The sequence below is a fragment of the Nerophis lumbriciformis genome, linkage group LG38 (genome assembly GCF_033978685.3).
Source record: "Nerophis lumbriciformis linkage group LG38, RoL_Nlum_v2.1, whole genome shotgun sequence".
NCBI lineage: Eukaryota > Metazoa > Chordata > Actinopteri > Syngnathiformes > Syngnathidae > Nerophis > Nerophis lumbriciformis.
In genome coordinates, this window is record NC_084585.2 from 23013844 (window position 1) to 23039922 (window position 26079).

Sequence of the window (26079 nt, forward strand, 5' to 3'; positions counted from 1 at the left end):
TACTCATTGTTGAGTTAAGGGTTGAATTGTCCATCCTTGTTCTACTCTCTGTCACTATTCTTCTAACCATGCTGAACACCCTCTCTGATGATGCATTCTGCTTTGTCTCCTTGTAGTGTGCGCAGTTGTGCACTGCACTCTCTAAAAGCAGTAGATGTTATTGTCACATATGCATGTACAGTAGATGGCAGTATTGTCCTGTTTAAGAGTGTCACAACATTGCTGTTTACGGCAGACGAACTGCTTTACGGTAGACAAAAACGTGACTGCTGTTGTTGTGTGTTGTTGCCGCGCTGGGAGGACGTTAATGAAACTGCCTAACAATAAACCCACATAAGAAACCAAGAACTCGCCCTCGATCAACAGTTATAACGTGATTGGGCAGGTATGCTGTTTATATTGTGGGAAAGCAGACGTGAAAACAGGCTGTCGACACGTCACTCAGGCCCGCCTGAATTTCGGGAGATTTTCGGGAGAAAATTTGTCCCGGGAGGTTTTCGGGAGAGGCGCTGAATTTCGGGAGTCTCCCGGAAAATCTGGGAGGGTTGGCAAGTATGCCCGCTGGCTTCAACCAGGGCTGTTGCACTTCAAGGCCCTGCAATTACCCCTATATACTGACATTATTTTACATAAACGTTCTTCTCTTTGACCCTAACATCCTCTGCATTCACGCCTATATAAAGCGTGTCCACATTGCTCCTGTTGGAACCTGTCGGCCAATCAACACGATATTTTCTCAGCAAACGAGACCAAGTCCTGTATAGAAGAGCATGTGATAATTAGATTGTGAATGACAAGTGAAGGATGACCTAAGAGATCACAGAGCGACGTGTTGTAGATTGTAGTGTGTTCCCACATGAAGCTTTTAGTGGCAACACACTTTGATGTGTGGATGACGATCATTCGGAGTGTGAATGCAACAGAACAACAACAGTAGAGACAGTCTTGCTACAAACGTTCTTCAGTCTTGCTCCATGTTTGACTGCAGACGTCATTTTCTACACATAGTTTGTGTAGAAACATCATTACCCAACTTTATCAATGTTGTTAGTAGATGTGGGGATCTTTGTTCAACTCACAATTCAATTCTTGGGGTGATTCAACACGAGTCTTGTAATATATTATTTGGTGTATAAATTATAATAAAACAGGTTACAAAACCCCGATTCTCGTAATATATTATTTGGTGTATAAATTATGATAAAACAGGTTACAGGTTACAAAGCTCCTCTTGGCTGCTGATGTACAACTTATACGCTCAGTGTTGGCCTAAAAATTTTATTTTTGATATTTTTACAAAAATCACAGAATATTGATCAATCTAATAAACTCACTCACATTCACACACTTAGGACAATTTAGCGTTGCCAATCAACCTATCCCCAGGTGCATGTCTTTGGAGGTGGGAGGAAGCCGGAGTAGCCGGAGGGAACCCACGCAGTCACGGGGAGAACATGCAAACCCCACACAGGAAGACCCGAGCCCGGGGATCGATCCAGAACCCTATTATTGTGAGGCACACGCACTAACCCCTGTTCCATCGTGCTGCACGATACTAATAATAATAATAATATCAATAATGGTTATTTAATGTTTTTAATCCAAAAATGTATTATTTTTATTTTTATTTATAAACATTTTGTGAATCGATTCTTGAAAATTATGAATCAATTTAGAATCGAATTGAATAAAAATCGCAATTTGAACGTGAGTCGTTTTTTTTCGAGCACCCCTAGGTGTTATTATCATAACTTTTGATGTTATTACTTTTGAATAAGGTACAAAGGAGGAGAAAAATGTAATGTTCTACAATTTTTTTTTGGTTAGTTAGTTATGTATGCAAGTAATTTACTGTGATTAATTTGATTTAAAAAATGTCATCGTTTGACAGTACTAATTGTTTGACAGTAGTAAATGCTCTTTTTAAACTTGTGACAAAAGCGCAGACTTCAAACTGTCTGAAAAGTCTTTAAATAGTGAAAATCTGTAAGTAAAACAAGATTCATGATCAATAAGGTTCTTCGTAATTTTGTGTCATTACATTTTTCATTGTCGGCACATTTAAAGTGAAAGTAAATAGACTTAGACTTCTTAGACTTCCCTTTTATTGTCATTCAAATTTGAGCTTTACAGTACAGATAAGAACGACATTTTGTTGCATTAGCTCATGGTAGTGCAGGATAAAAGAGCAATAAGGTGCAGATATAAATAAATAGATTACTGTACAGATAAATATATTGCACTATTGCATATGCCTCCACATTTATGGATGTATTTTATATTGTTGTTATGGTTTGCAGGGGAAGATAATAATAATAATATAAACTAAGGAAATGGAGTGTGAACTAGATCCAAGAGTGTGTATGGTGTAAGACTGTGTGTAGTATTTAACTGGAGGGTTCTACCGCAAAATGTTGGTGAGAGCGAAAGAACACAGAAGTCCATGGGGCAGGCAGGTGATCCGGGGCGAGAAAGAGGCGTCAGAGTCCAGGGGCAAGCGAGGAGTCAAGAAACGAGGGAGGCAGTCGAAATCCAGGGCAACGGAAGGAAAACACTGCTGAAACACGGGAGAAGACAAAGGACACATCAAGCCATGGAGAGGAAATAAAAATAGAGCATACAGCTTTGCTTACGGTTCACCATATGAGAACTAAGTTCCCGCGTGGAACCATGGGTCCACTGGTCCTTTATCCAGCTAGCCCTCATCAGTTTTAGGTGTGCGGATAGGCAATTGCGTGCAAGCTTGTCGCTGCGTGGGCGTGCTGCGCTCAGCGTGAGCGGGGGCGTGTCCGAGCGCGCTGTCAGCGGAGAGAGCGCATGTGGGCGTGGCCCACGGTGCGCACGTCAGGATGAACAGATGAGGGCGCATTGGAATGCGCCCTGGCCGTGACAATTGTCTTTATATTCCAGCGAGTTAATCCATTTTTGGGGGGATTGAGGGGATTATTATGATACGTTCAAGAATCTTATGGCCTGAGGGAAGAAGCTGTTACAGAACCTGGAGGTTCTGCTACGGAGGCTGCAGAATCTATTTCTAGAGTCCAGCAGTGAAAACAGTCCTTGGTGGGGGTGGGAGGAGTCTCTGCAGTTTTTCTGAGTCCTGGTCAGGCAGCGGCTTTTTGTGATCTCCTGTATAGGAGAAAGAGGAGTCCTGATGATCTTTTCCGCCCTCCTCACCACTCTCTGCAGACTCTTCCAGTCTGAGGCACTGCAGGCTCCAGTCCGGACAGAGATGCAGTTGGTCACCAGGCTCTCTGTAGTGCCTCTGTAGAATGTGGTGAGAATGGGGGGAGGGAGCTGTGCTCTTTTCATCCGACGCAAAAAGTGCATGCGCTGCTGAGCTCTTTTTACAAGAGCTTCGGTGTGTAGGGACCAGGTCATATTGTCAGTTATCAGCACCCCCAGGAACTTGGTGCTGCTTACGATCTCCACTAATGTGCCGTTGATGAAGAGTGGAACATGGCTGGACTGGTGCCTCCTGAAGTCGACAATAATCTCCTTGGTCTTGTCGACATTCAGGACCAGGTTGTTGGTTCTGCACCAGTCAACCAGATGTTTCACCTCCTCCCTGTAGTCCTTGTCGTTGTTGTCACGGATGAAGCCCACTACTGTTGTGTCGTCCGCATACGTCACAATGTGGTTAGTAGTGGACCTGGCGCAGCAGTCATGGGTCATCAATGTGAACAGCAGCGGACTCAGGACGCAGCCCTGGGGGGAGCAGGTGCTTAGGGAGATGGCACTGGAGGTGTTGTCGCACACTCTCACAGACTAAGGTCTGTCTGTGACGGAGTCAAGCAGCCAGTTGCATAGGGGGGTACTGAATCCAAGGGAGTCCAGTTTGCTCACCAAGTGTTGCGGGATGATGGTGTTGAACGCCGAGCTGAAGTCCAGAAACAACATCCGCACGTGTGTGTCCTTTCCTACCAGATGTTCTAAGCTCAGGTGGAGTGCAAAGGAGATGGCGTCTTCTGTGGAGTGGGTAGTGCGATAAGCAAACTGGTTTGGGTCAAATGTGTGGGGAAGTCTGGAGACAATGTATTCCTTTACCAGCCTCTCGAAGCACTTCATTATGATTGGGGTGAGTGCCACGGGGCGATAATCATTGAGGCAATGAACATGGCACCTACTCCATTTTACACTGAAATTAGGCTATTTTCAGGAAGAAGTATGCCATGCCTGCGTACAAAATAAATCAAACAACAAAATAACAACAAATGGCAATCATATGGTTATTGTCAGTATTATCAGAAAACAAAGACTAAAACAAACTACAACCAACGCTAGCAATGGTTATACTGGGGAAAATAAGTAGAGCATGCTAAGCAGCCTAATTTTGTCTCCCATTTTGTTAAGACCATTGACTTGTGATGGAAAACTGTACCACTGTACGCACCTGTTTGCAATTATAATGTGTTTCCCTAATAATACCTGTCGATCATTCCTGGTGATCGCGGGTGCATACTGACCAGACCCAGTTGAATATCCTTCATGCCTGCTATTCCAGGTATTTTTCCGCAATTCACGGCGCTCTATTACTAAAACTATGATTGTAGTACCGCCTGGCTGCTGAAGCCAACCCACTCCCTTGTTATTGTTTTGTTACTGTTTTCTGTAACCCTTTTCCACACGGCTGTGTGTTCCTTTGTTCTGCTTTTGGAGCAATCAAAGACACTAAACTGCCCTGGATCTCCCTTTTTGCATATCAGAAGCTTTTTGAAAAGAGTAAGGCTACTTCTACACTAAGGTTATACAGGATATATCCCACCTAACCTTATCCCGGTCCACACTCACACAATGCCATCGTTTAAGATCCCCTCCCCCTCCGTCGGCCGACGCAACGCGACCTACTACGCATGCGTGGAAAATGCGCACGTCATAGTCACCTCTGACCTAATTTGTAAACAATTTGCTGTGCATTTCTCTTCAGTGGGAAGAGCTGCACTTGACTACATTGTAAATAGTTTGCTGTGCGTTGTGTGCCTTTTACATTTGTTTGCAGTGTTGCTTTGTGTACAAGTTCTTGAATTAAATTAATTTTAACTTATCTGAACAAAATCCAGTGTTGTAGTATTTCAATTAACTGGAATTCAGTTTGCTGGGAGGCCCTATGGTAGTGAATCACACCTGAGCCATCATAAATGAATCAAATCTTTAATGGACATGTAAATGTCAACAATGTGATAAATAACATTTTACAACAATCAATCTAGGGATCTAGATACAGTATCTGGTCAGGACACTCCTCACTCTTTTGCCTTCACCTTCATTGTCCATTCGTTTTTGGTGACTTTATATAATCTGGACCTATACATTGAGTAATCGCTTAACATATGATGGATGTGCAGGCCAAAACAGACAAGGGGTACTGGAGATAAAGTAGGGCTGCGACCTGGCCCCATGGTTAAGAAACGCTTGTCTAAAGTAAATACAGTAATTAACTCTCCCTTCCTTTTCGCTCTCTGCCTTGTGTCCAATTACCTCTTTAATAATCCTCTCCTCTGCTCCAACTGTTTGAGGAATACAATCTTGATTCCCGGCTATAAAAATCCCAATGGACCCAATTTAGCAGCTAATTTAGCCAAATATCATATTTAAGACTTCCAGAGGCCCGCTGGCTTTGACCAGGGCTGCTGCACTTCAAGGGCCTTGCAATTACCCCTATATACTGACATTATTTTACATAAACGTTCTTCTCTTTGACCCTAACATCGTCTGCATTCACGCCTAAATAAAGCGCATCCACGTTGCTCCTGTTGGAACCTGTCGGCCAATCAACACGATAATTTCTCAGGAAACAAGAGCAAGTCCTGTATAGAAGAGCATGTGATAATTAGATTGTGGATGACAAGTGAAGAGTGACCTATGAGATCACAGAGCGACGTGTTGTAGATTGTAGTGTGTTCCCACATGAAGCATTTAGTGGCAACACATTTTGACGTGAGGATGACGATCATTTGGAGTCTGAATGCTGCAGAACAACGACAGAAGAGTCAGTCTTGCTACGAACGGTGTCCAGTCTTGCTCCATGTTTGACTGCAGACGTCATTGTCTATCCATAGTTTGTGTAGAAACATCATTACCCAACTTTATCAATGTTGTTAGCAGTGTTGGGTTAGTTACTGAAAACCAGTAACTAGTTACAGTTACTAGTTACTTTATTTCAAAAGTAACTCAGTTACTAACTCAGTTACTTACACCAAAAAGTAATGCGTTACTGTGAAAAGTAACTATTTAGTTACTTATTTTTTTCTCCTTTTTTTTAAGGCTCCCATTAATGCCCTTTTAGCCTTCGTTTCAGTACTGTTATTGCACTGGAGAATAATACAATGTGTTGATCAACTTGACATGCATTTGCATCACTGAACTCTGCTAAGCAATGTGGTCTACATACAACACACAAAGACAAAGATATGTTTCAAAGGGCCAATTTATTTCAGGCCACAACAAATTGACAAAACTATTTTAAATAGCTGCAACATAACATACATAAGTAACAAACCGCATAATAACAACATAGCTGTAAAGCTGGCTTCACCCAAGGAAGGCACACATGACATACACAAAGCCTAATCAGGCATTTTTTCTCTCTCAAGGAATTGTGAAATAAAATCATGTATTCAGGAGATCAACACTGTAGTGAAGCCCAGAAGACTCTACACATTTCCCCAGTTTTAGTTTAGAGAAAATGAAAGATTGGCCTGGCCCACTAGCATCCCTCTTTATGTTTGTGAACTGTATAGTCTATACATTTAGAGTGATGTGATAATCAAACACTCTAGAAGTCTAGAATGAAATAGTATATAAGAGAATTGACAGTGTGTACCTTCAATGATGAGCAAAGGCAAAGTTTGGAGTGTTTTCTTTAGCTCGCTTTCCATGTTTATGTACCGTATTTTCCGCACTATAAGCCGCCCCGGGTTATTAGCCGCACCTTCAATGAATGGCATATTTCAAAACTTTGTCCACCTATAAGCCGCCCCGGACTATAAGCCGCGCCTACGCTGCGCTAAAGGGAATGTCAAAAAAACAGTCAGATAGGTCAGTCAAACTTTAATAATATATTAAAAACCAGCGTTCTAACAACTCTGTTCACTCCCAAAATGTACGCAAATGTGCAATCACAAACATAGTAAAATTCAAAATAGTGCAGAGCAATAGCAACATAATGTTGATCGAACGTTAATGTCACAACACACAAAATAAACATAGCGCTCACTTTCTGAAGTTATTCTTCATTCGTAAATCCTTCGTCTTCGGTGTCCGAAGTGAAAAGTTGGGCAAATGTGGGATCCAAAATGGCCGGTTCCGTCTCGTCGAAGTCATCGGAGTCAGTGTCACTGTTATCCAGCAGTTCTGTGAATCCTGCCTTCCGGAAAGCTCGGACCACAGTTGTGACCGAAATATCTGCCCAGGCATTTACGATCCACTGGCAGATGTTGGCGTCGTCTGGCGCTGCCTCCCTGTCTTAGTGAAGGTGTGTTCGCCTTCTGTCATCCATTGTTCCCACGCAGTTAGCAGTCTAGCTTCGAATGCCCTGTTGACACCAATATCTAGCGGCTGGAGGTCTTTTGTCAATCCACCCGGAATGACGGCGAGTATTGAATTAAGCGCGTAAGCGTGTCTCTTAATGTGATGTTATGAGCTAGCAAATATAACAACTACACTACCCAGCATGCAACGATAGTTACGAGCATGCGCGGTAGCCCTGAGAAGCGTTGTTGTATGCTGGGAGTTAGAATGTGGTTATGAGCACGCTGTGAGTAAACGTTGAGAACTCAGTTAACACGCCTCGTCTGCATTATTTATAATTAGACAGACAACACACTTAATAGGAGCCATTTTGGGGTCTTTACATAAACACACAAATGGAAATGAAACGTCACATATCCCAGCATGCACCGCGCGCTTCTTCTTCTTCCGGAGGCGGGTGGTTGCTTGCGTAGAAGAAGAAGCGCTTCCTGCTCTACCGGGAAAAAAGATGGCGGCTGTTTACCGAAGTTGCGAGAACGAAACTTTATGAAAATGAATCTTAATATTTATCCATATATAAAGCGCACCGGGTTAAAAGCCGCACTGTCAGCTTTTGAGTAAATTTGTGGTTTTTAGGTGCGGCTAATGGTGCGGAAAATACGGTACTCACTGTCCAGGTACTTGGAACATGTTTTCTGTGCCATTTGTTGTTTGATGCCGGTATCATGCTATTTAGCTGCCAGAAAACGGGTGACTCCACTGTAGAAATAGCCTGCATGTCTTCTAGCACATACGCTGCAATGGCTCTATCAATGTTGTCCTGGCTAGCAGTCCCTCCGTTAAAATCCTTAGGTGGAGGTGAAGTGGCATCGGAGTCTGTGTCTCTCTTTACTAGCTTCGTCAAAGCATGTTGCTTATGTGGCGTGGCGAAGTTGGGAGAGTGGCCGTGCCAGCAATCTGAGGGTTACTGGTTCAATCCCCACCTTCTACCATCCTAGTCACGTCCGTTGTGTCCTTGAGCAAGACACTTCAACCTTGCTCCTGATGGGTCCTGGTTAGTGCCTTGCATGGCAGCTCCCGCCATCAATGTGTGTGTGAATGGGTGAATGTGGAAATAGTGTCAAAGCGCTTTGAGTTCCTGAAAAAGGTAGAAAAGCTATACAAGTATAACCCATTTACATTTATGTAGCTGTTTCAGCAGATTTGAATTGCTGTTTTGGTCAGTATTCCCGGGTGCGGTCACTGTTGCTACTCACTGCTCCCCTCACCTCCCAGGGGGTGATCAAGGGTGATGGGTCAAATGCAGAGAATAATTTCACCACACCTAGTGTGTGTGTGACAATCATTGTCACTTTAACTTTAAGTAGATGGGATCTTTGATCCAAGACACAACTTACATTTAACTAAAATGTTCTTTTCTTTGTGCTCGACAAAAGAAAAGTAGTGACAATGTCTCCATGTAACTCGACTTCTGGCTTCGCCATGATGTCTTTTTAGTTGTTATGAGAGTAGCGTGTGTGTGTGTGTGTGTGTGGCCCTTTAAGAAATGACAGCATGTGAGGTGAGTGACGTCAGTGAGTGAGTGGGCGAGAGAGGTGAGGGAGCGCAACAGTGGATGCGTGCAGGTGCTCTAGCTTGGTGGATGGCTGCGTGCAAGACACCAATAAAGTCACAAAATTGCAACAAACCGCCGGCCTCGTCATTCACCCTCGAGTCCGGAGCTGTAAAGACCCACTGCCGGGTAAAGTGAAGGGTGTTAGCCCCGAAGTACATAGGCCCTGGAGGAACGTCTCCCCTGCGCTCCGCTCCTCGGTCGAGGAAAGCACGCCTTTTCTTTTCCTTGTGAGACAGAAGGACGACACTTCTTCTGTTTCTAGCCGATACTACATTAAAAAATAACGTAAAATAACGCAGTAACGCATCATGTAGTAACGGTAACTGAGTTACTGCATATAAAAAAATAACGCGTTAGATTACTAGTTACCGCCGAAACTAACGGCGTTACAGTAACGCGTTACTTAGTAACGCGTTAGTCCCAACACTGGTTGTTAGTAGAAGTGGGGATCTTTGCACAACTCACAATTAAATTATCTGGATGATTCAACACGATTCTGGTAATATATTATTTGGTGTATACATTGTAATAAAACAGGTTACAGGTTACAAAGCTCCTCTTGGCTGCTGACTTATACGCTCAGTTTTGGCCTAAAAAAATAATTTTTGATATTTTTACAAAAATCACAGAATGTTGATCAATCTAATAAAAGAAAACATCTTTACAATACTGAGGATGGAAAATTACAAAGCAATTAAGAATACATAAAAATACTAAAAAAAAGAAAACCAAAAATGTATTAAAGCAACGGTATCAATATCCATCGACCCATATTCTCCTGCTTGTCTTCTCTGGGTCGCGACGGGTACTGGTGCACTCGGGCAGAAGGCAGCGTACACCCTGGACAAGTCGCATACAATATCACAACAAAAGGCAATCATATGGTTCTTGTCAGTACTATCAGAAAACAAAGACTACAACCAACGCTAGCAATGGTTGTACTGGTGAAAATAAGTAGAGCATGCCTACCGCTCGAGTGCAGCTGAGATAGGCTCCAGCACCCCTGCGACCTCAAACGGGACAAGCGGTAAAAAATGGATGGATGGATGGATGGATGGATGGATGGATGCTTAGCAGCCTAATGTACACCCAAAACTAAAGAGGACACATTTTACCAAGGTATGCCTACAGGCTACTGTTTTAAACGTTTCAGATTGCCATTAGTACCCAATATGCAAACACGAATGAGGAATTATTTTATCATGTGATTTGGCCAGTGGTGTGCCGCCAGGGCCAGCAAGGCCTTCTCTGCTGGCCTAACATAACCAGAAATAATGATCATAATTAAAGATAAAAGTAATTTTTAATTTACTTTCCCTAAATATCTAAAATTATTCATATTCTCTTCATGTCATATTATGCACCTTGCAGTGCTGTTGTTTTTAGGTTAGAGTTTGTATCCAATCAGAATTCAGCTAGCTTATGTTGCCATGCTGTACCAAATCCTCTCCGAGCCTTCAGAATCAACAATGCTGGCGCCGTGCACTGTAAGTGAACGGCATACTTGCCAACCCTCCCGGATTTTCCGGGAGACTCCCGAAATTCAGCGCCTCTCCCGAAAACCTCCCGGGACAAATTTTCTCCCAAAAATCTCCCGAAATTCAGGCGAAGCTAGAGGCCACGCCCCCTCCAGCTCCATGCGGACCTGATTCCGCTTTCCCACGATATAAACAGTGTGCCTGCCCAATCACATTATAACTGTAAAATGATCGAGAGCGAGTTCTTGGTTTCTTATGTGGGATTATTGTTAGGCAGTTTCCTTAACGTCCTCCCAGCGCGGTAACAACACACAACAGCAGCAGTCATGTTTTTGTCTACCGTAAAGCAGTTTGTCTGCCGTAAACAGCAATGTTGTGACACTCTTAAACAGGACAATACTGCCATCTATAACATCAATAACATATACCGCTTTTAGAGAGTGCAGTGCACAACTGCGCACACAACAAGGAGACGAAGCAGAAGAACGAGGAAGATACAGCCATGGCGACACCTTTCCTGCCTGAGTCCGGCGATTAGTTGCAAATCTTGCTTTATTGATTGCTTGCACACAGCCAATCCAACACAAAACAAACTAGTCCCCGCCCGCACTCACGCTACTGCTCACTCTCTTCTCTCGCCCACACACTCACTGACGTCACTCACCTCACATGCTCACCTATTAAAGGGCCACACACACACATACGCTACTCTCATAACAGCTTGTAAGTTCCAAGCCGCAGCTGCGATTGGACCTGGATAGCCTCCGTGAAGAAGTAGTGGACTACCAAGTGCTTGGCACTGAAGATCTTCCTCAGGAAGCAAAGATTGACCGGTTTTGGGCCATGCTAGGGAGAGATGGAAGATTTCAGACTCTAATGCATTCGATGAAAGCAGTTTTGTGCGTGCCACACATCAATGCATCATCAGAGAGGGTGTTCAGCATGGTTAGAAAAATAGTGACAGAGAAAAGAACAAGGATGGACAATTCAACCCTTAACTCAACCATGAGTAGATGAGTGTTATGTCTGTGTATATGTGTAAATAAATGAACACTGAAATTCAAGTATTTATTTTATTTATATATACATTTATATATAAAAAAATAAATATATATATATATATATATATATATATATATATATATATATATATATATATATATATATATATATATATATATATAGCTAGAATTCACCGAAAGTCAAGTATTTCTTAGATAGATATATATATATATATATATATATATATATATATATATATATATATATATATATATATATATATATATATATGTATGTGTGGGGAAAAAAAAATCACAAGACTATTTCATCTCTACAGGCCTGTTTCATGAGGGGGGTACCCTCAATCGTCAGGAGATTTTATATATATATATATATACCCCCCTCCCCCCACCTCCCGAAATCGGAGGTCTCAAGGTTGGCAAGTATGGTGAACGGACACATATATTTGATAGATACTGTAGATGCAATAGCCAATCAGATCATGAGTTGTGTCAGTAAGGCCTTCTAGATGGCCTTCAACGTGACATTTACGCGTCCTGTGATTGGATACCCGGTTTGAGCCGAGGCGGTGCTATGCAGATCAGCAGAGCCACACCCGCCCGGGACCGTTAGCGGATGAATTGAATAGAGCTACTTTTTTAACCCACATAGGCCGAATGAGGCCAACAAGTTGATTTGGTTGCAGATATACTTACAAGGCCGTTTTCTAGACTAACTTTTCAAGAGAAGCTTGATCTCGTGAGAGGAGTACGGCCGACCCCTGAGCTAGCTAACCTGTCGCAGGCGGGGAAGGGGTTTGTTCGCCACTTCCCGCCAAGTAACTACGAGCGGTACACCTGGCTTACGGCTTCTGATGGACGCTGCAAATTTTTCTGCTGGGAATGCCTTTTGTTTGCAAAATATGGACTTGGTGTGTGGAGCTACACTGGATTTGCAAACTTAAATTGTTTAACAAAGGCAGCAACGAGACACCAAAGCACGTCTGCACAGTTGCAAGCTACGGTGCTTTTAAAAACGTTTCGGGACACCAGAGTGGACTCACAGCTCAACGAACAGGTGTGCATGGAAAGAGAGTTGCACTATGAAATGGTGAAGAAAAACTGCTTCTGTTGAGCGGTCATTGTCAGCATTAAAGTGAATTATAAAACATAAGCAAGAAACACGACTGGACAGACGCGGTTTTCAGCATTGGCCTCCATGTCAATAAAAAAGGAGTTATTGTTGGAAGTGAAACACACAGACAAGCTGTACAACCAAGTCATTGAGGTGTTTTTGAGGAAAGAAAGTAGAATGGATTTTGTGTTGAAATAAGTATTTTGGGGGACACAGTCGTTTTGGTGAGTGCAAACATTTTATAAATTGTTTTCACGTTTAATGTGTTTTTTTCACGTTTAATGTTTTTATGATTTATTTCATTCAAATCAAATCCATAATAACGAACTAAAATTACAAATATACTGAAAATGGAAGAAACACATCTTGCTCTTCTGCAATGTATACTAGTGGATACTGCGATAATACTGTCACCTTTTTGTCATGAAAAAGTGGCTTGAGACATGTTTATTGTGTCGTTGTCACCAAAGTGTGGCCGTCTTGTTAGTGTAAAACTTTTTGGAAAGATCATTTTAAAGAACCTTTTATTTTTAAGTTTTGACAGTAGCCCACCAGATATAATTTAATTACTGATGCGAGTTTATCAATTTTAAATGCGCCGGAGAATAGCCCATTTTGTGTTCCTGTATAGTATTTCTCCAGCAATGGTCATGTTGTAACATCAATGATGGTATTTTAAGAGGTAATCATTGAAGTCGGACATCACTGAAGGCCAAGGTGGGAAACGCACATGCCGCTCCTGTATTTGGCTGTCTCTATACGTTTCACATTGTCATGACAGCCGTGCTCAGGTGGGAAACGCACAGCCCGCCACTGGATTTGGCTGTCTCTATACGTTTCACAATCAGGCTGGTTTCAGGAACAATCGATCCGGCGTACACTGGAGCCTGACTGAGCAGTTGGAAGACCTGGATTTTGCTGATGATTTAGCACTCCTAGCACACACACACCAACATATGCAGGAGAAATCATGCAAACTAGAAACAACAGCTGCTTCGCTTAGACTCAAAATCAACACATCAAAAACCAAGTTAATGCGTATTAACAACACGAACAACTCCCCAATAAACATGAATCATAATCAGATAGACGAGGTTACCACCTTTACTTACCTAGGAAGCATTATTGCTGTGGACGGAGGAACGGAGGAGGATGTCAGTGCCAGAATTGGAAAAGCAAGGACCACATTCACTATCCTAAATAAAATCTGGAAAGCAAAAAACATATCCCTCAAAACCAAACTGCAAATCTTCAACTCAAACGTCAAATCCACCTTACTCTACAGTTCAGAAACCTGGAAGATCACCGCCAACATACTCAACAAAATACAGACATTCTTCAGCGGCTGCCTCCGTCACCTCCTAGGTATCTACTGGCCTAATACCATCTCCAATGCCAACCTGTGGGACCTCACTAGACAAGACACAATAGAAACACAAATCAGGAGGAGGAAATGGAACTGTAGACACAATAAATCTATCACAAAACATGCTCTAACATGGAACCCGCAAGGCAAGAGGAAGAGAGGAAGGCCTAGAGCCACCTGGAGAAGAACCACAGAGCAGGAGATGAAGGCGCAAGGGCTGTCATGGCAACAACTGGAGCGGAGGGCACAAGACCAAAGGGGATGGAGGAGTTTCATCAATGGCCTATGTTCCTTAGGGAATTTAAAGGCCTAAGTAAGTAAGTATACGTTTCACATTGTCATGACAGCCGTGCTCATGTTGGAACCCATTTCCTCAGTGTATCAGCATATTGAGAATGAAATAGGCCCTGACACTATATCTACATAGGTTTTATTTGTCGAAAATATATTTTGCCCTGTCAGTTGGATTTCACATCGACATACAGGCTAACGGGCATATACTGTATTTCCCCCGTTAGCCTGTATGTCGGTGTGTCATTGAACGAGCTCGTATGCTAAGCATTACACTAGGAGCTAAGCACCATCACACTAAGCATTCATTGCAGGAACATACTAGCTTTGTTAGACAAGATAATGGACTGTATTGGACATTATAGATTACATACGAAATGTCCATTTATATTTATTACAAGTAATAAGAAAACGTATATGCCTGACTTACCTATCAAGGAGGAAATTAGTAAATTTGGCGTCAGATGAAAAAATATTCTCCGCCTTCAATCGTCTCCATCTTTCACAGGCATTCCTAATACAAATCCTTGTTTTGTTCCTGGCTTTGTCATGAATAAGTTGAGAATCGTAACGACACCTTTTAGATTTACTAAGGTCTGACATGTTTAGTAACTTTACCAGTGGCAGTAGCTAGATGAAGGTGGCGGTGCGTAACTGGCAACCTGGATGTGACACACTCACGGACTTTCTAATTGGTCAAACGGTGGAGGGCGGGGAATCGAAATGAAAACAATAACGAGATTTCTGGGCTGTAAATTTAATTTTAAATTGAGCATATCCCGGCTGAACTACTGTTATCAGTTATAGAGGTATTCGAAAAGAACATGATTTATTAATGCCTTTTGACATATCAAGGCAATTTAATAATGACTTGACATTACATTTCTACATATGGCAGCTTTAAATATTCTACAGTAAAAAAAAAGCTAAATTTTTCCATCTTGGATTGTAGGATTTTAAACCCAGTGTGTTAATGTATTATGTCAAAATTAAAAGTACGAAAACTGTAAAGTCATTAATCGCCAGTCTACAGCTTCACTGTATTGTGATTTTTCAAAAATATAATTATAAAAAAATTGTATTACGATTCCTTGCCATTTCGTGTTTGACTGTGGCCTATTCATAGTCAAAAATATGCATTTTTTAACCTAAATTAAGCATTTATAAGCATAATAGTGGCTAACTGAATTAAAAGAGACAAATCCTAGGTATTGCGCAACATATTATCCTTATCAAAGAAGTTGCAGTGAAAAAAGAAAAACAAGAGTGCATGAATAATTGATTTATTTTTTTATTTTTGATAGTGTAGAAAAGTCCCAGGCTGAGTGTGAGCTGTGTGGGAGGGAAGTGTGATGTGTGTTTATGTGTGTGTGTGTGTGTGTTTGTGTGTGTGTGTGTGTGTGTGTGTGTGTGTGTGTGTGTGTGTGTGTGTGTGTGTTGTTAACTTGATTTTTTTCTCACATGACATCTCTCTAACACTGTTTTTTGCCATTGTCGTATCGCTGAGGCAAGAATAGCATCAAGTAAAGAGCATAAAAAGCAAGAAGAGTTGCAGCAGTTCACAGATCAAAAGGCCAATCAGAAGCTGGTTGGGTCTGACAGCATTAGCAAGCTTATCACGCAGCGACCATGGAAATCTTCATCAATTATGCCAATGCACGATGTTCATGGTGACTTCAACATATGCGGGCTCTGACGAAAGACACGCTTCCTCAAGTAGAAACAGAAGAAACACACATTTGTTGTCATGGTGACGCTTTTTGAAGTGCTCTCATGTTACAGCAGCCATCTGACATTAGACTCTTGTGCACATGCACTCATCCTTCTTAATCTTGCTGACACTGCATGGAACCTCTTTAAGAATTAAATATTATACTTTGACGTACAAGTGTATCCTCCACCTATACATCAAATGTAGTTCTGAAGAAAGAAAACAAACAAAAAACAAACGTCCACTGTAAAGGATGCTGGTTCTAGGGATTATAAAATGCATTGTTTCCCCAAAAAAGACCAGGTGTCTTATATATTTTTTGTCTCAAGGTTTAAACATACCAACAAGAGATGCCAAACGACTTTGACCCGAGCGACTCAAGGCTTTTCTCCCTTGCACACACACACATGCACTACAGGCAGAAATATGAAATATGCAAGTTAAGAGGATTATTATGTTAATTGTCTGGAGAGGATGGCGGCGCCTGTGGCAGACCCGCTGGAGTTGAGGGTGGCGCCAGCGGAAGACCCACTGGAGATTCGGGTGGCGGCAGCTGGGCTGGGCGGAGTGCTGGAGGCGGTGGCCGGGCTGGGCGGAGCTCTGGAGGTGGCGGCCTCAATACACGGTTAGCTGGTAGCGTAGGTCTCACTGGACAAAGGGCAAGAGTTGGCGGTCTTGGTGGACATAGTTGTGCCTCAACAGTGACACAGCTACCAGCCCTAGCCCCCTACTCAGGAGGCGGATACCAGAGGCTGTCACTGGTTGGAGGGAGGAGCTTTTGACCCTTGACTTTAGCGGGAAAAGAAGCCCAGGGTAGGTGGACTCTGGGGAAATCGGAGGGTGAGGAAAAGTCTATTCAAAGCACATCACCTTGTGGGGGCATGTCTCAGCACCCCCACCGCTGACATGCTCTCCTGCGCATTCGAGGTGCTGGTGACTCGGGTTCGGCTGGCCCTGATATGCCTGGACTGCACTGGCTTGCAGCCCAGGACATGAAAAGTTCTGTCACATTGCCGTTTGGGTTGCCATATTCACCCATAGTCCTTTTATGAAACGCAGGCTCGGCACTCGGCCAAAAATAGTCTATAGGGACCAGACCGCCATCTGGCCCCTACATAAATGTCTCTAGTACCTCAGGGGGTACTGCTAAGTTTCTGCCTCGTTTTCAGCCCAAAAAATTCTCTCATATCCCTCGTCGGTGTAATCGTCTGTGAAATCTTGTGGCCGGGACATTGTGTCAGGCGGCGCGTCGTGTGAGACGGCGAAGGTTGTTGTGATTTTAATGCAGACTGTGGAGGTGGCAGCGTACAGGTGAAAAAAGTATTAATAACTTAACAAACAAAAGGCGAGAACTAAGAAGTGTTCTAAAAGCATAAGGGAAGCTATGCACGGTAAAAGACTAAACTTGACAGACTATAAAGGATACAAAAACAAAATGCATCAGCAAAGAACTCACAAAGAATGTGGAGCAGACAGCATCCACAAAGTACATCCGTACTTGACCTCAGTATGAAGAGAATAATCAAAATACTCAACCAAGAATGGTGTTCTAAGCTCAACTTAGATAGTCCTAACGACCAACAAAAAACAGGTGCGGGGAAAATTATCCGGGGACGAGTGTTTAAGCAGCTACAGAAAACCTCCAACAAAACAGGAACCGCCACCAAAATAAAAGCACGGGACAGGAACTAAAGCCCTAAACACAGGAAAATACTCACAAATTAAAAATTGGGCACAACCTGGTGCTGTGACAGTCTTATATTTGCCTGAGAACCAGTGTCCACTGCAGTGGACATTTGTGTTTTGCATAAAAGGTTTCTCTTTTCAGAATTAGTAATTTTGACTAAAGAAATGGACCAAAATAAAATGTCCACTGCAGAGGACGCTGGTACTCTGGAGAATAAAAGGTATTGTTTCCCTTTAGAAAAAATAGACGAGGCATCTTATATTTGTGTTCTGGAGGTTTATTCCACCAATAGAGGGCAAACAACTCAGAGATTTTCTTCTTGTCACTCACAGACGGAGGCAGAAAGATGCACATTAGCAAATGAAAGACAAGGAATTACGAGGTTAATTGTCTTCAAATTAAAATTTTCAAAATGTAATTTTAAAATGTAAATTCCAACATTGGAATTATATAATGTACATTTTAAAATGTAAATTATTCTTAACTGTTGAATTATTGACTGTTGAGCAGCCATTTTAAAATTTAACATTTAAATTACAATTTAAAAATGTGATTTAAAATAACTCCCATTTCAAAATTGAAATATTCAATGAAACTAAAATGAGTGTTAAATATCTTAAAATTATTAGATTATGAAATCTGATTGACCAAAATTGTTTTTTTTATTTTTGTATATCCTCCTGAGCGCCAGCATCCACTGCAGTGGACATTTGTGTGTTGCAATACGGCGCCATTTTTTCTGAAATGTGTAATCCTGACAAAAGTAATAGAGCATAAACAAACATCCACTGCAGAAGACACTGGTTCTCAGGAGGATATTAGCTCACTTTTGCTTTATTTGTTTTTCTTATTATTTGCATATTATTCCTTAGAAATGTGTTCCAAATGTGTAATAATGTTGGACACAGCACCCCCTTCAGGTCACCCCACACGTTTCCAGTTGCATTTAAGTACCAGTAGAGTGGAAAAACAAGTTGACTTTATTTGCTTGATTGGGTTTCATATCCAATTGTACTTACGATTCGCAAAGTATGTGAGAATACCATTTAAACATCACAAAATGCCACACATTCAGTCAGCCATTTTTAATATTTTGTTCCAAATACATGCGGCTATTTTCGGAGATTGATGTCACTGGAGGAATGCTTTCGCACTCTGACCATGTTATCAGATCAGTGATACTGGAACCACACAAACATTAGAAAGATATGCTGTCTATCATTCACAATCCCTATATAAGACATGTACACATGTTTTTTTTTTTTAATGCATTCTAAGTCATAAATAGGGACGGCGTGGCGAAGTTGGTAGAGTGGCCGTGCCAGCAATCGGAGGGTTGCTGGTTACTGGGGTTCAATCCCTACCTTCTATCATCCTAGTCACGTCCGTTGTGTCCTTGGGCAAGACACTTCACCCCTTGCTCCTGATGGCTGCTGGTTAGCGCCTTGCATGGCAGCTCCCGCCATCAGTGTGTGAATGTGTGTGTGAATGGATGAATGTGGAAATACTGTCAAAAGCGCTTTGAGTACCTTGAAGGTAGAAAAGCGCTATACAAGTATAACCCATTTATCATTATCATTTATTTATAAATAAATAAATACATACAAAATCAGCTAACAATGGAGTTTATGGGGGCTCTCTATTCTGCTCACAAAACTCTCTAAATATCCATCCAAAACCTGCAAACAATACTCTATTTACATTTCGTGACCTGAATATTAACCAAATATTAGTAATGTTGTCATTATAAGCGCTAACACAAAGTATTTTTAGCATTGATGACGATAACTAACTATAGTTTATGCTGCATTGGACTCAAAAAGAGACTTTAATGTAATTATAAAATGAAACTGAAGATGGCGGTAATGCTGCATATATGGTTGCAAACTGCCGTAAAACTGTAAAGAACAATACGAAGCTAAGACAGCACTGCAGCATTGATGTCCTGCCTCTGCCGTTTCTGCTACTGCTGCATTGTGTCTCGGCTTGTCAAAGTGATTCTAGATTATAAATAATGCCTCTCATCTGGATAATAGGAGGATTTAGCCATGAATCTAGAAGTTGTTCATTTGTGACATTCAATTTAAACCCGGGGATTAGGGACAAACACACTAAAACAGAAGACAGTGTCAGCAGCAACTTTTTTAACCTTTCGTTGTGGATTAAAATGAATTCTTCATGTAAACGGGAAGGTATGGACATCCAATCAGTCGTCATCGCAGTGAGAGCAGACATTGAACAGTAAGCGATTATTTTATTATGTTTGTAGTTTGTATTTCTTGTTTAGCATTTAGCAATACTGGTAAGCTGGATCTGTTTAGCAACGCTTCTAAAACCTGTCGCTCACTCTCCTTATATTGATGATCAAAAATATAAGGTTATGGATCACCATTTGTCCCAAAGTAATTGCTATTGGCTCCCACAAAGTCTGCATGATTTGCATTGTTGTTGGTGGGAAAAGGATCTGCCAATCCTACCTCTATCCATCGCTCATTATCTCTTAAAATGGCTCGGGAATACTATTTTGATCATATCTATTTACTCGTAAACTTTGCAAGTCTTTCGGTGTCATACAAAACCCAAAACCAGTGAAGTTGGCACTTTGTGTAGTTCGTAAATAAAAACAGAATACAATGATTTGCAAATCCTTTTCAACCTACATTCAATTGAATAGACTGCAAAGACAAGACATTTTAATGTTGGAACTGAGAAACTATTTTTTTTTTCAAATAATCATTAGAATTTAGTGGCAGCAACATATTCAAAAACAATTTGAAATGTGTACTCATCAGACCACAGAACACTTTTCCACTTTGCATCAGTCCATCTTAGATGAGCTTGGGCCCAGCAAAGCCAGCAGCATTTCTGGGTTTTGTTGAAAAATGGCTTTCGCTTTGCATAGTAGAGTTTTAATTTGCACTTACAGATGTAGCCACCAACTGTAGTTATTGACAGTGGTTTTCTGAAGTGTTCCTGAGCCCATGTGGTGATATCCTTAACACACTGATGTCGCTTTTTGATGCAATACCGCCTGAGAGATCGAAGGTCACAGCCTTGCTGCTTACGTGCAGTAATTTCTCCAGATTCTCTGAACCTTTTGATGATATTACTGCTCAGTGGCCTAGTGGTTAGAGTGTCCGCACTGAGATCAGTAGGTTGTGAGTTCAAACCCCGGCCGAGTCATACCAAAGACTATAAAAATGGGACCCATTACCTTCCTGTTTGGCACTCAACATCAAGGGTTGGAATTGGGCGTTAAATCACCAAAAATTATTCCCGGGCGCGGCCACAGCTGCTGCCCACTGCTCCCCTCACCTCCCAGAGGAAAACAAGGGAATGGGTCAAATGCAGAGGACAAATTTCACCACACCTAGTGTGTGTGACAATCATTGGTACTTTAACTTAAACTTTAACTTAACTTTATTACGGACCGTAGATGGTGAAATCCCTAAATTCCATGCAATAGCGGGTTAAGAAATGTTGTTCTTAAACTGTTTGACAATTTGACCGTCGCCCCATCCTTGTTTGTGAATGACTGAGCATTTCATGGAAGCTGCTTTTATACCCAATCATGGCACCCACCTGTTCCCAATTAGCTTGTTCACCTGTGGGATGTTCCAAAAAAGTGTTTTATGAGCATTCCTCAACTTTCTCAGTCTTGTTTGCCACTTGTGCCAGCTTTTTTAAAACACGTTGCAGGCATCAAATTCCAAATGAGCTAATATTTTCTAAAAATAACAAAGTTTACCAGTTTGAACGTAGGTTGAAAAGAATTTGCAAATCATTGTATTCTGTTTTTAATTACAAAACATGCCAACTTCACTGGTTTTGGGTTTTGTGTATGATAATAGCTTCAATAAAGAGGCAACTTGTTTTTCAACTCGACTGTTACTTTAAAGCACACACATGTCTATGAGAAGACCGGTTTCTGTATGCAACCCCAGACAGCGCCATCTGCTAAATGTGGTGGGGCACTGCCCCTAATGCAGGGTCCTCACTGTTGTTTCAATTTGTTTCTGACTAACTTCTTGTAACATTTGGTCGCCACAGGTGCCGACTCTCACAGCGACGTGAGCTCAGGAAGCGGGAGCGTGCCCTGGGACAGCCGAGAGACCTCCTTGGCGGCGTCCACAGCTGCCTCTTTGGCCTCGTCCCTGCCCCTGAGGGACGTGATGGACGCGGAGCACGGAGACGCCAAGCCCACGAGAGACGGAAGCGAGCCGGGCTCGGACGTGTCGCTGGGCAGCGGCTCGTCCTTCGAGGAGCTGGACGTGGCTCAGGAAGGCGAGGAAGGGAGAGAGGAGGAGGACAAGGATGCGGAGGAGGAGGTGCCTCAGGCTGGAGACCGAGAAGATGATGGACTTTTGGAAAACAAGAAGGAACCTTTGGGAGACGACGGCGAGGAGTAATGATGCGGCGATAAGGGATGTTAAGTAAAGAGTCTTGCTTGTCGTCGGTTATCTGTCACGTAATCTTGGCTGTGGAGCCGCTATCTTTTAATTCTCTCCACTTTTATTAATATTTACCTGAAGCCAAGTCCCAACATTAGCAACAATCTGATGACATCCAATACAAGAGCTGCCACTAAAAAGACAATCTTTGTTTACTTGTTCTATTCAATATAAATAGCACTATTTAGGATTATGAGTTGTGTTCCTATGTAATGTTTACACCTAAATTATTACATTAACAATGAAGTAAGTGACTCGCGGTGTACGCAAAATGACTTTTCAAATACAAATATCAAACAAGTCAGTAATACCAGAGAGAAAAAATTGGAGGACATCCCAATAATGAGATCAATATGTCGCTTAGTCATCACCAGGAGCCTCTCACATGTTCAAAGATACAATCTTTATTCAACCCTATCTTTTCCTAATCCAATTTTTTATTTTCACTTTTCTTTGACGCACTGCCATCAGAAGAGCCTGCCTGCATGCACGTCCATTTTGTAGTACTATAATCCTCAAACTTACACAGCTCTCGAAGGATTGCATGTAAGCGAGGTAACGTTAATACATCTATTTGAATTCAACTTCAGTGAATCATTGGTGTGTAAAATAATTGTATTTTTATGAATATTTTTTTTACCAATGTATTCACTACCACCTAATGGTGACATTGATTAAATTGTTAAAAAAAAAAAACAGCTCTCGTATTGATGTCACATGAATTTAATTTTTTGGTCCTAAAGCCCCGTCTTGACACCTTGGAAACAATGTACAGCACATTGTTGTGAGCGTCTGTTGTAATAAAGTATTTCAAATCTTCTTTTGAAGAGTGCTTTTCAAATAATGGGGCATTAAGACTTAGACTTAGACTTAGACTTCCTTTTTATTGTCATTCAAATTTTAACTTTACAGCACAGATAAGAACGAAATTTCGTTACATAAGCTCATGGTAGTGCAGGATAAAAAAGCAATAAGGTGCATATATAAATAAATAAATATATATATATATAAATAATATATACATATATATATATATAAATAAATAAATATATATAAATAAATAAATAGATTACTGTACAGATACATATATTGCAGTTTTTCACATGCGTCCACGTTTATGGATGTATGTTATGTTGTCTTTTTTATTCCAGCGAGTTAATCCATTTTGGGGGGAGTTGAGGGGACAATTTAATTATGACGCGTTCAAGAGTCTTACGGCCTGAGGGAAGAAGCTGTTACAGAACCTGGAGGTTCTGCTTCGGAGGCTGCGGAACCTCTTTCTAGAGTCCAGCAGTGAAAACAGTCCTTGGTGGGGGTGGGACGAGTCTTTGCAGATTTTCTGAGCCCTGGTCAGGCAGCGGCTTTTTGCGATCTCCTGGATAAGAAGGAAGAGGAGTCTTGATGATCTTTTCCGCCGTCCTCACTCCTCTCTGGAGAGACTTCCAGTCTGAGGCACTGCAGGCTCCATTCCAGACAGAGATGTTGTTGGTCAGCAGGCTCTCTATAGTGCCTCTGTAGAATGTGGTGAGAATGGGGGGAGGGAGCTGTGCTCTTTTCATCCTACGCAAAAAGTGCATGCGCTGCTGAGCTCTTTTTAAAAGAGCTCCGGTGTGTAGGGACCAGGTCATATAGTCAGTTATCTGCACCCCCAGGAACTTGGTGCTGCTTACTATCTCCACCGCTGTGCCGTTGATGTAGAGTGGAGCGTGGCTGGACTGGTGCTTCCTTAAGTCAACGATGATCTCCTTGGTCTTGTCGACATTCAGTCAACCAGATGTTTCACCTCTTCCCTGTAGTCCATGTCGTTGTTGACACGGATGAGGCCCACTACTGTCGTGTCGTCCGCATACTTCACAATGTGGTTAGTAGTGGACCTGGCGCAGCAGTCATGGGTCATCAACGTGAACAGCAGCGGACTCGGGACGCAGCCCTGGGGGGAGCCGGTGCTCAGGGAGATGGCACTGGAGATGTTGTTGCCCACTCTCACAGATTGGGGCCTGTCTGTGAGGAAGTAAAGCAGCCAGTTGCATAGGGGGCTTACTGAATCCATTAACATTTATTAACACACAAAAGTACCAAAATCTGTACTGTTGAGTCCTAGTATTGATTCCCAGGTACCAGTAGTGTATCCGTTCAAATGTGAAAGGTACACATCCCTAAACAATAAATATTATCCTAAAGTAGATCGACCACTGAATGTATTGACTAACCCACATGAAGTCATGAGTGTTGCGTCAAGAGTGCACTTATCACACAAAGACACTGTTGTATATTTAATGGTCCTGTTATGGGTGATGAGCCAAGGAGACGCCAACGAGGAATCGTCGAATAAAAAGCTTTATTTGCTTCAGCGAGCCTCCGACTGGAGCTGGAGCTCCAGGAGAACTAGTATGGGCCGGATTACTGTTCTGCTGTCTTCTCGGACCACTGTCCTTAAATACCTTTTACACCAAGACAGTTACTCTTTGTTGTTCTAGCTTTTGGGCCGGCCAGTCTGACCAGTCAATCTTTCCTTGACATTATTCCTCTGATCAGTTTGAGTCGGGTGACCTCCGACCCCTATCCTCTACCCCTATCTGTCGGGGCTTCCTACCAGATGTTGCTAATGTCTTTATTATCTCTCCTAAACTCCAAATCTACATTGCTGTTGGATCCCAATTTCCTGGGGGCAACAGCCACCACTCTCTGGAGCGCTTGTGATGGACATGTGCACTTTTGACCTTAGTAGAATAATCCTCTAAAGGATTCTGTGACCAAATACCAACACATGCTAGTTAACAATCATACAAGAAAATAGTATACAGTATAATTTACCTCAACACAAGTACTCAAAGACAATTGCTTTATAAAGTTGATTTGATTTGATTTGATTTAAGTCGTTGCTCAAATGCTGCTCATGAGCCTCTATTAGGCTCGCTTAAAAGCCGCTGCCTACTTTAGTCAAAACGCTAGTGTTAAGAAAGGTCTTTTCTCTTAATGTGGTGCAGTCATAGCCTTAGAGGCAGTTCTGCAGTGGATATTTGTGTTTTCTACACCATTGCTCGGAAAATTGTCCAATGTCAACTGCAGAGGACGCTGGCACTCAAGAAGACACAACAGATGTTTAGATTGTGTCATCTTGATGTGTTTGAAGACATTCGTGGGACAACAATACAAACGCAAAGTGCCAATGTCCAGGAAAAAAGACCACACAAAAAAACACACTGCCATGTCCTTTTCTTTCCAGGTGCAGTTAAAAAAAATGCATCTCCGATGTAGGTCTTCATAAGTCCACTGTGCATGGACAGACATCATCTCTACATGTCCTCACAGCATCTTCTCTTCTCTGCATGTCTATGTCTTACACCAGACCTTGGCAAAATACGGCCAACGGGCCACATGCGGCCAATTAAGATTTTCAATCCGGCCTGCCGGACGTTATACATAATGCGCTTTTGAGTGTTATACGAGTTATTACGGTAATCTACGTCACAGCAGCTCAGACAGGAGCAAAGCAGAGTGGGCGGGGTTTGTTTTCAGAGCAGCCAGCCCGAAACGCATGTGTCAGGAACAGATGCAGAAGCAAACTTTTACAACACATTTCTGAATAAAAATGATAATATATCATATTGTAGGTGTTTATTACCCTTTGCATTCATATCTTGTTACATTTTTGTTGTGTTTTGCATGATTGTAAAAGATCTAAAGAGCTGGTCTGAGAAGTAAAAGAGGAGCGATGTTCATACGTTGTTAATATTCAGTGTTTTATTGTTCATAGCTAATATTGTAAATCCCACTTTCTTTATTTTCATGTACATTATGGGTGTGCCCAGGCCCGGTCCTAACCAATCTGGCGCCCTAGGCAAGATTTTAGGTGGCGCCCCCCCACATCGGC

The 26079-nt window shown here is 42.0% G+C and overlaps 1 protein-coding gene across 1 annotated transcript in view; it reads left to right on the forward strand.

The window, feature by feature from the left end:
* Positions 1-23025, forward strand: part of tex264a (testis expressed 264, ER-phagy receptor a) — a 266859-nt gene extending 243834 nt beyond the window's left edge. Inside the window, exon 4 of the mRNA XM_061932238.2 lies at positions 21805-23025. Within this exon, the coding sequence (XP_061788222.1) occupies positions 21805-22163 (359 nt within the window). The 3' untranslated portion in view covers positions 22164-23025. The remainder of the gene's footprint in view (positions 1-21804) is intronic.
* Positions 23026-26079: the final 3054 nt, after the last annotated feature.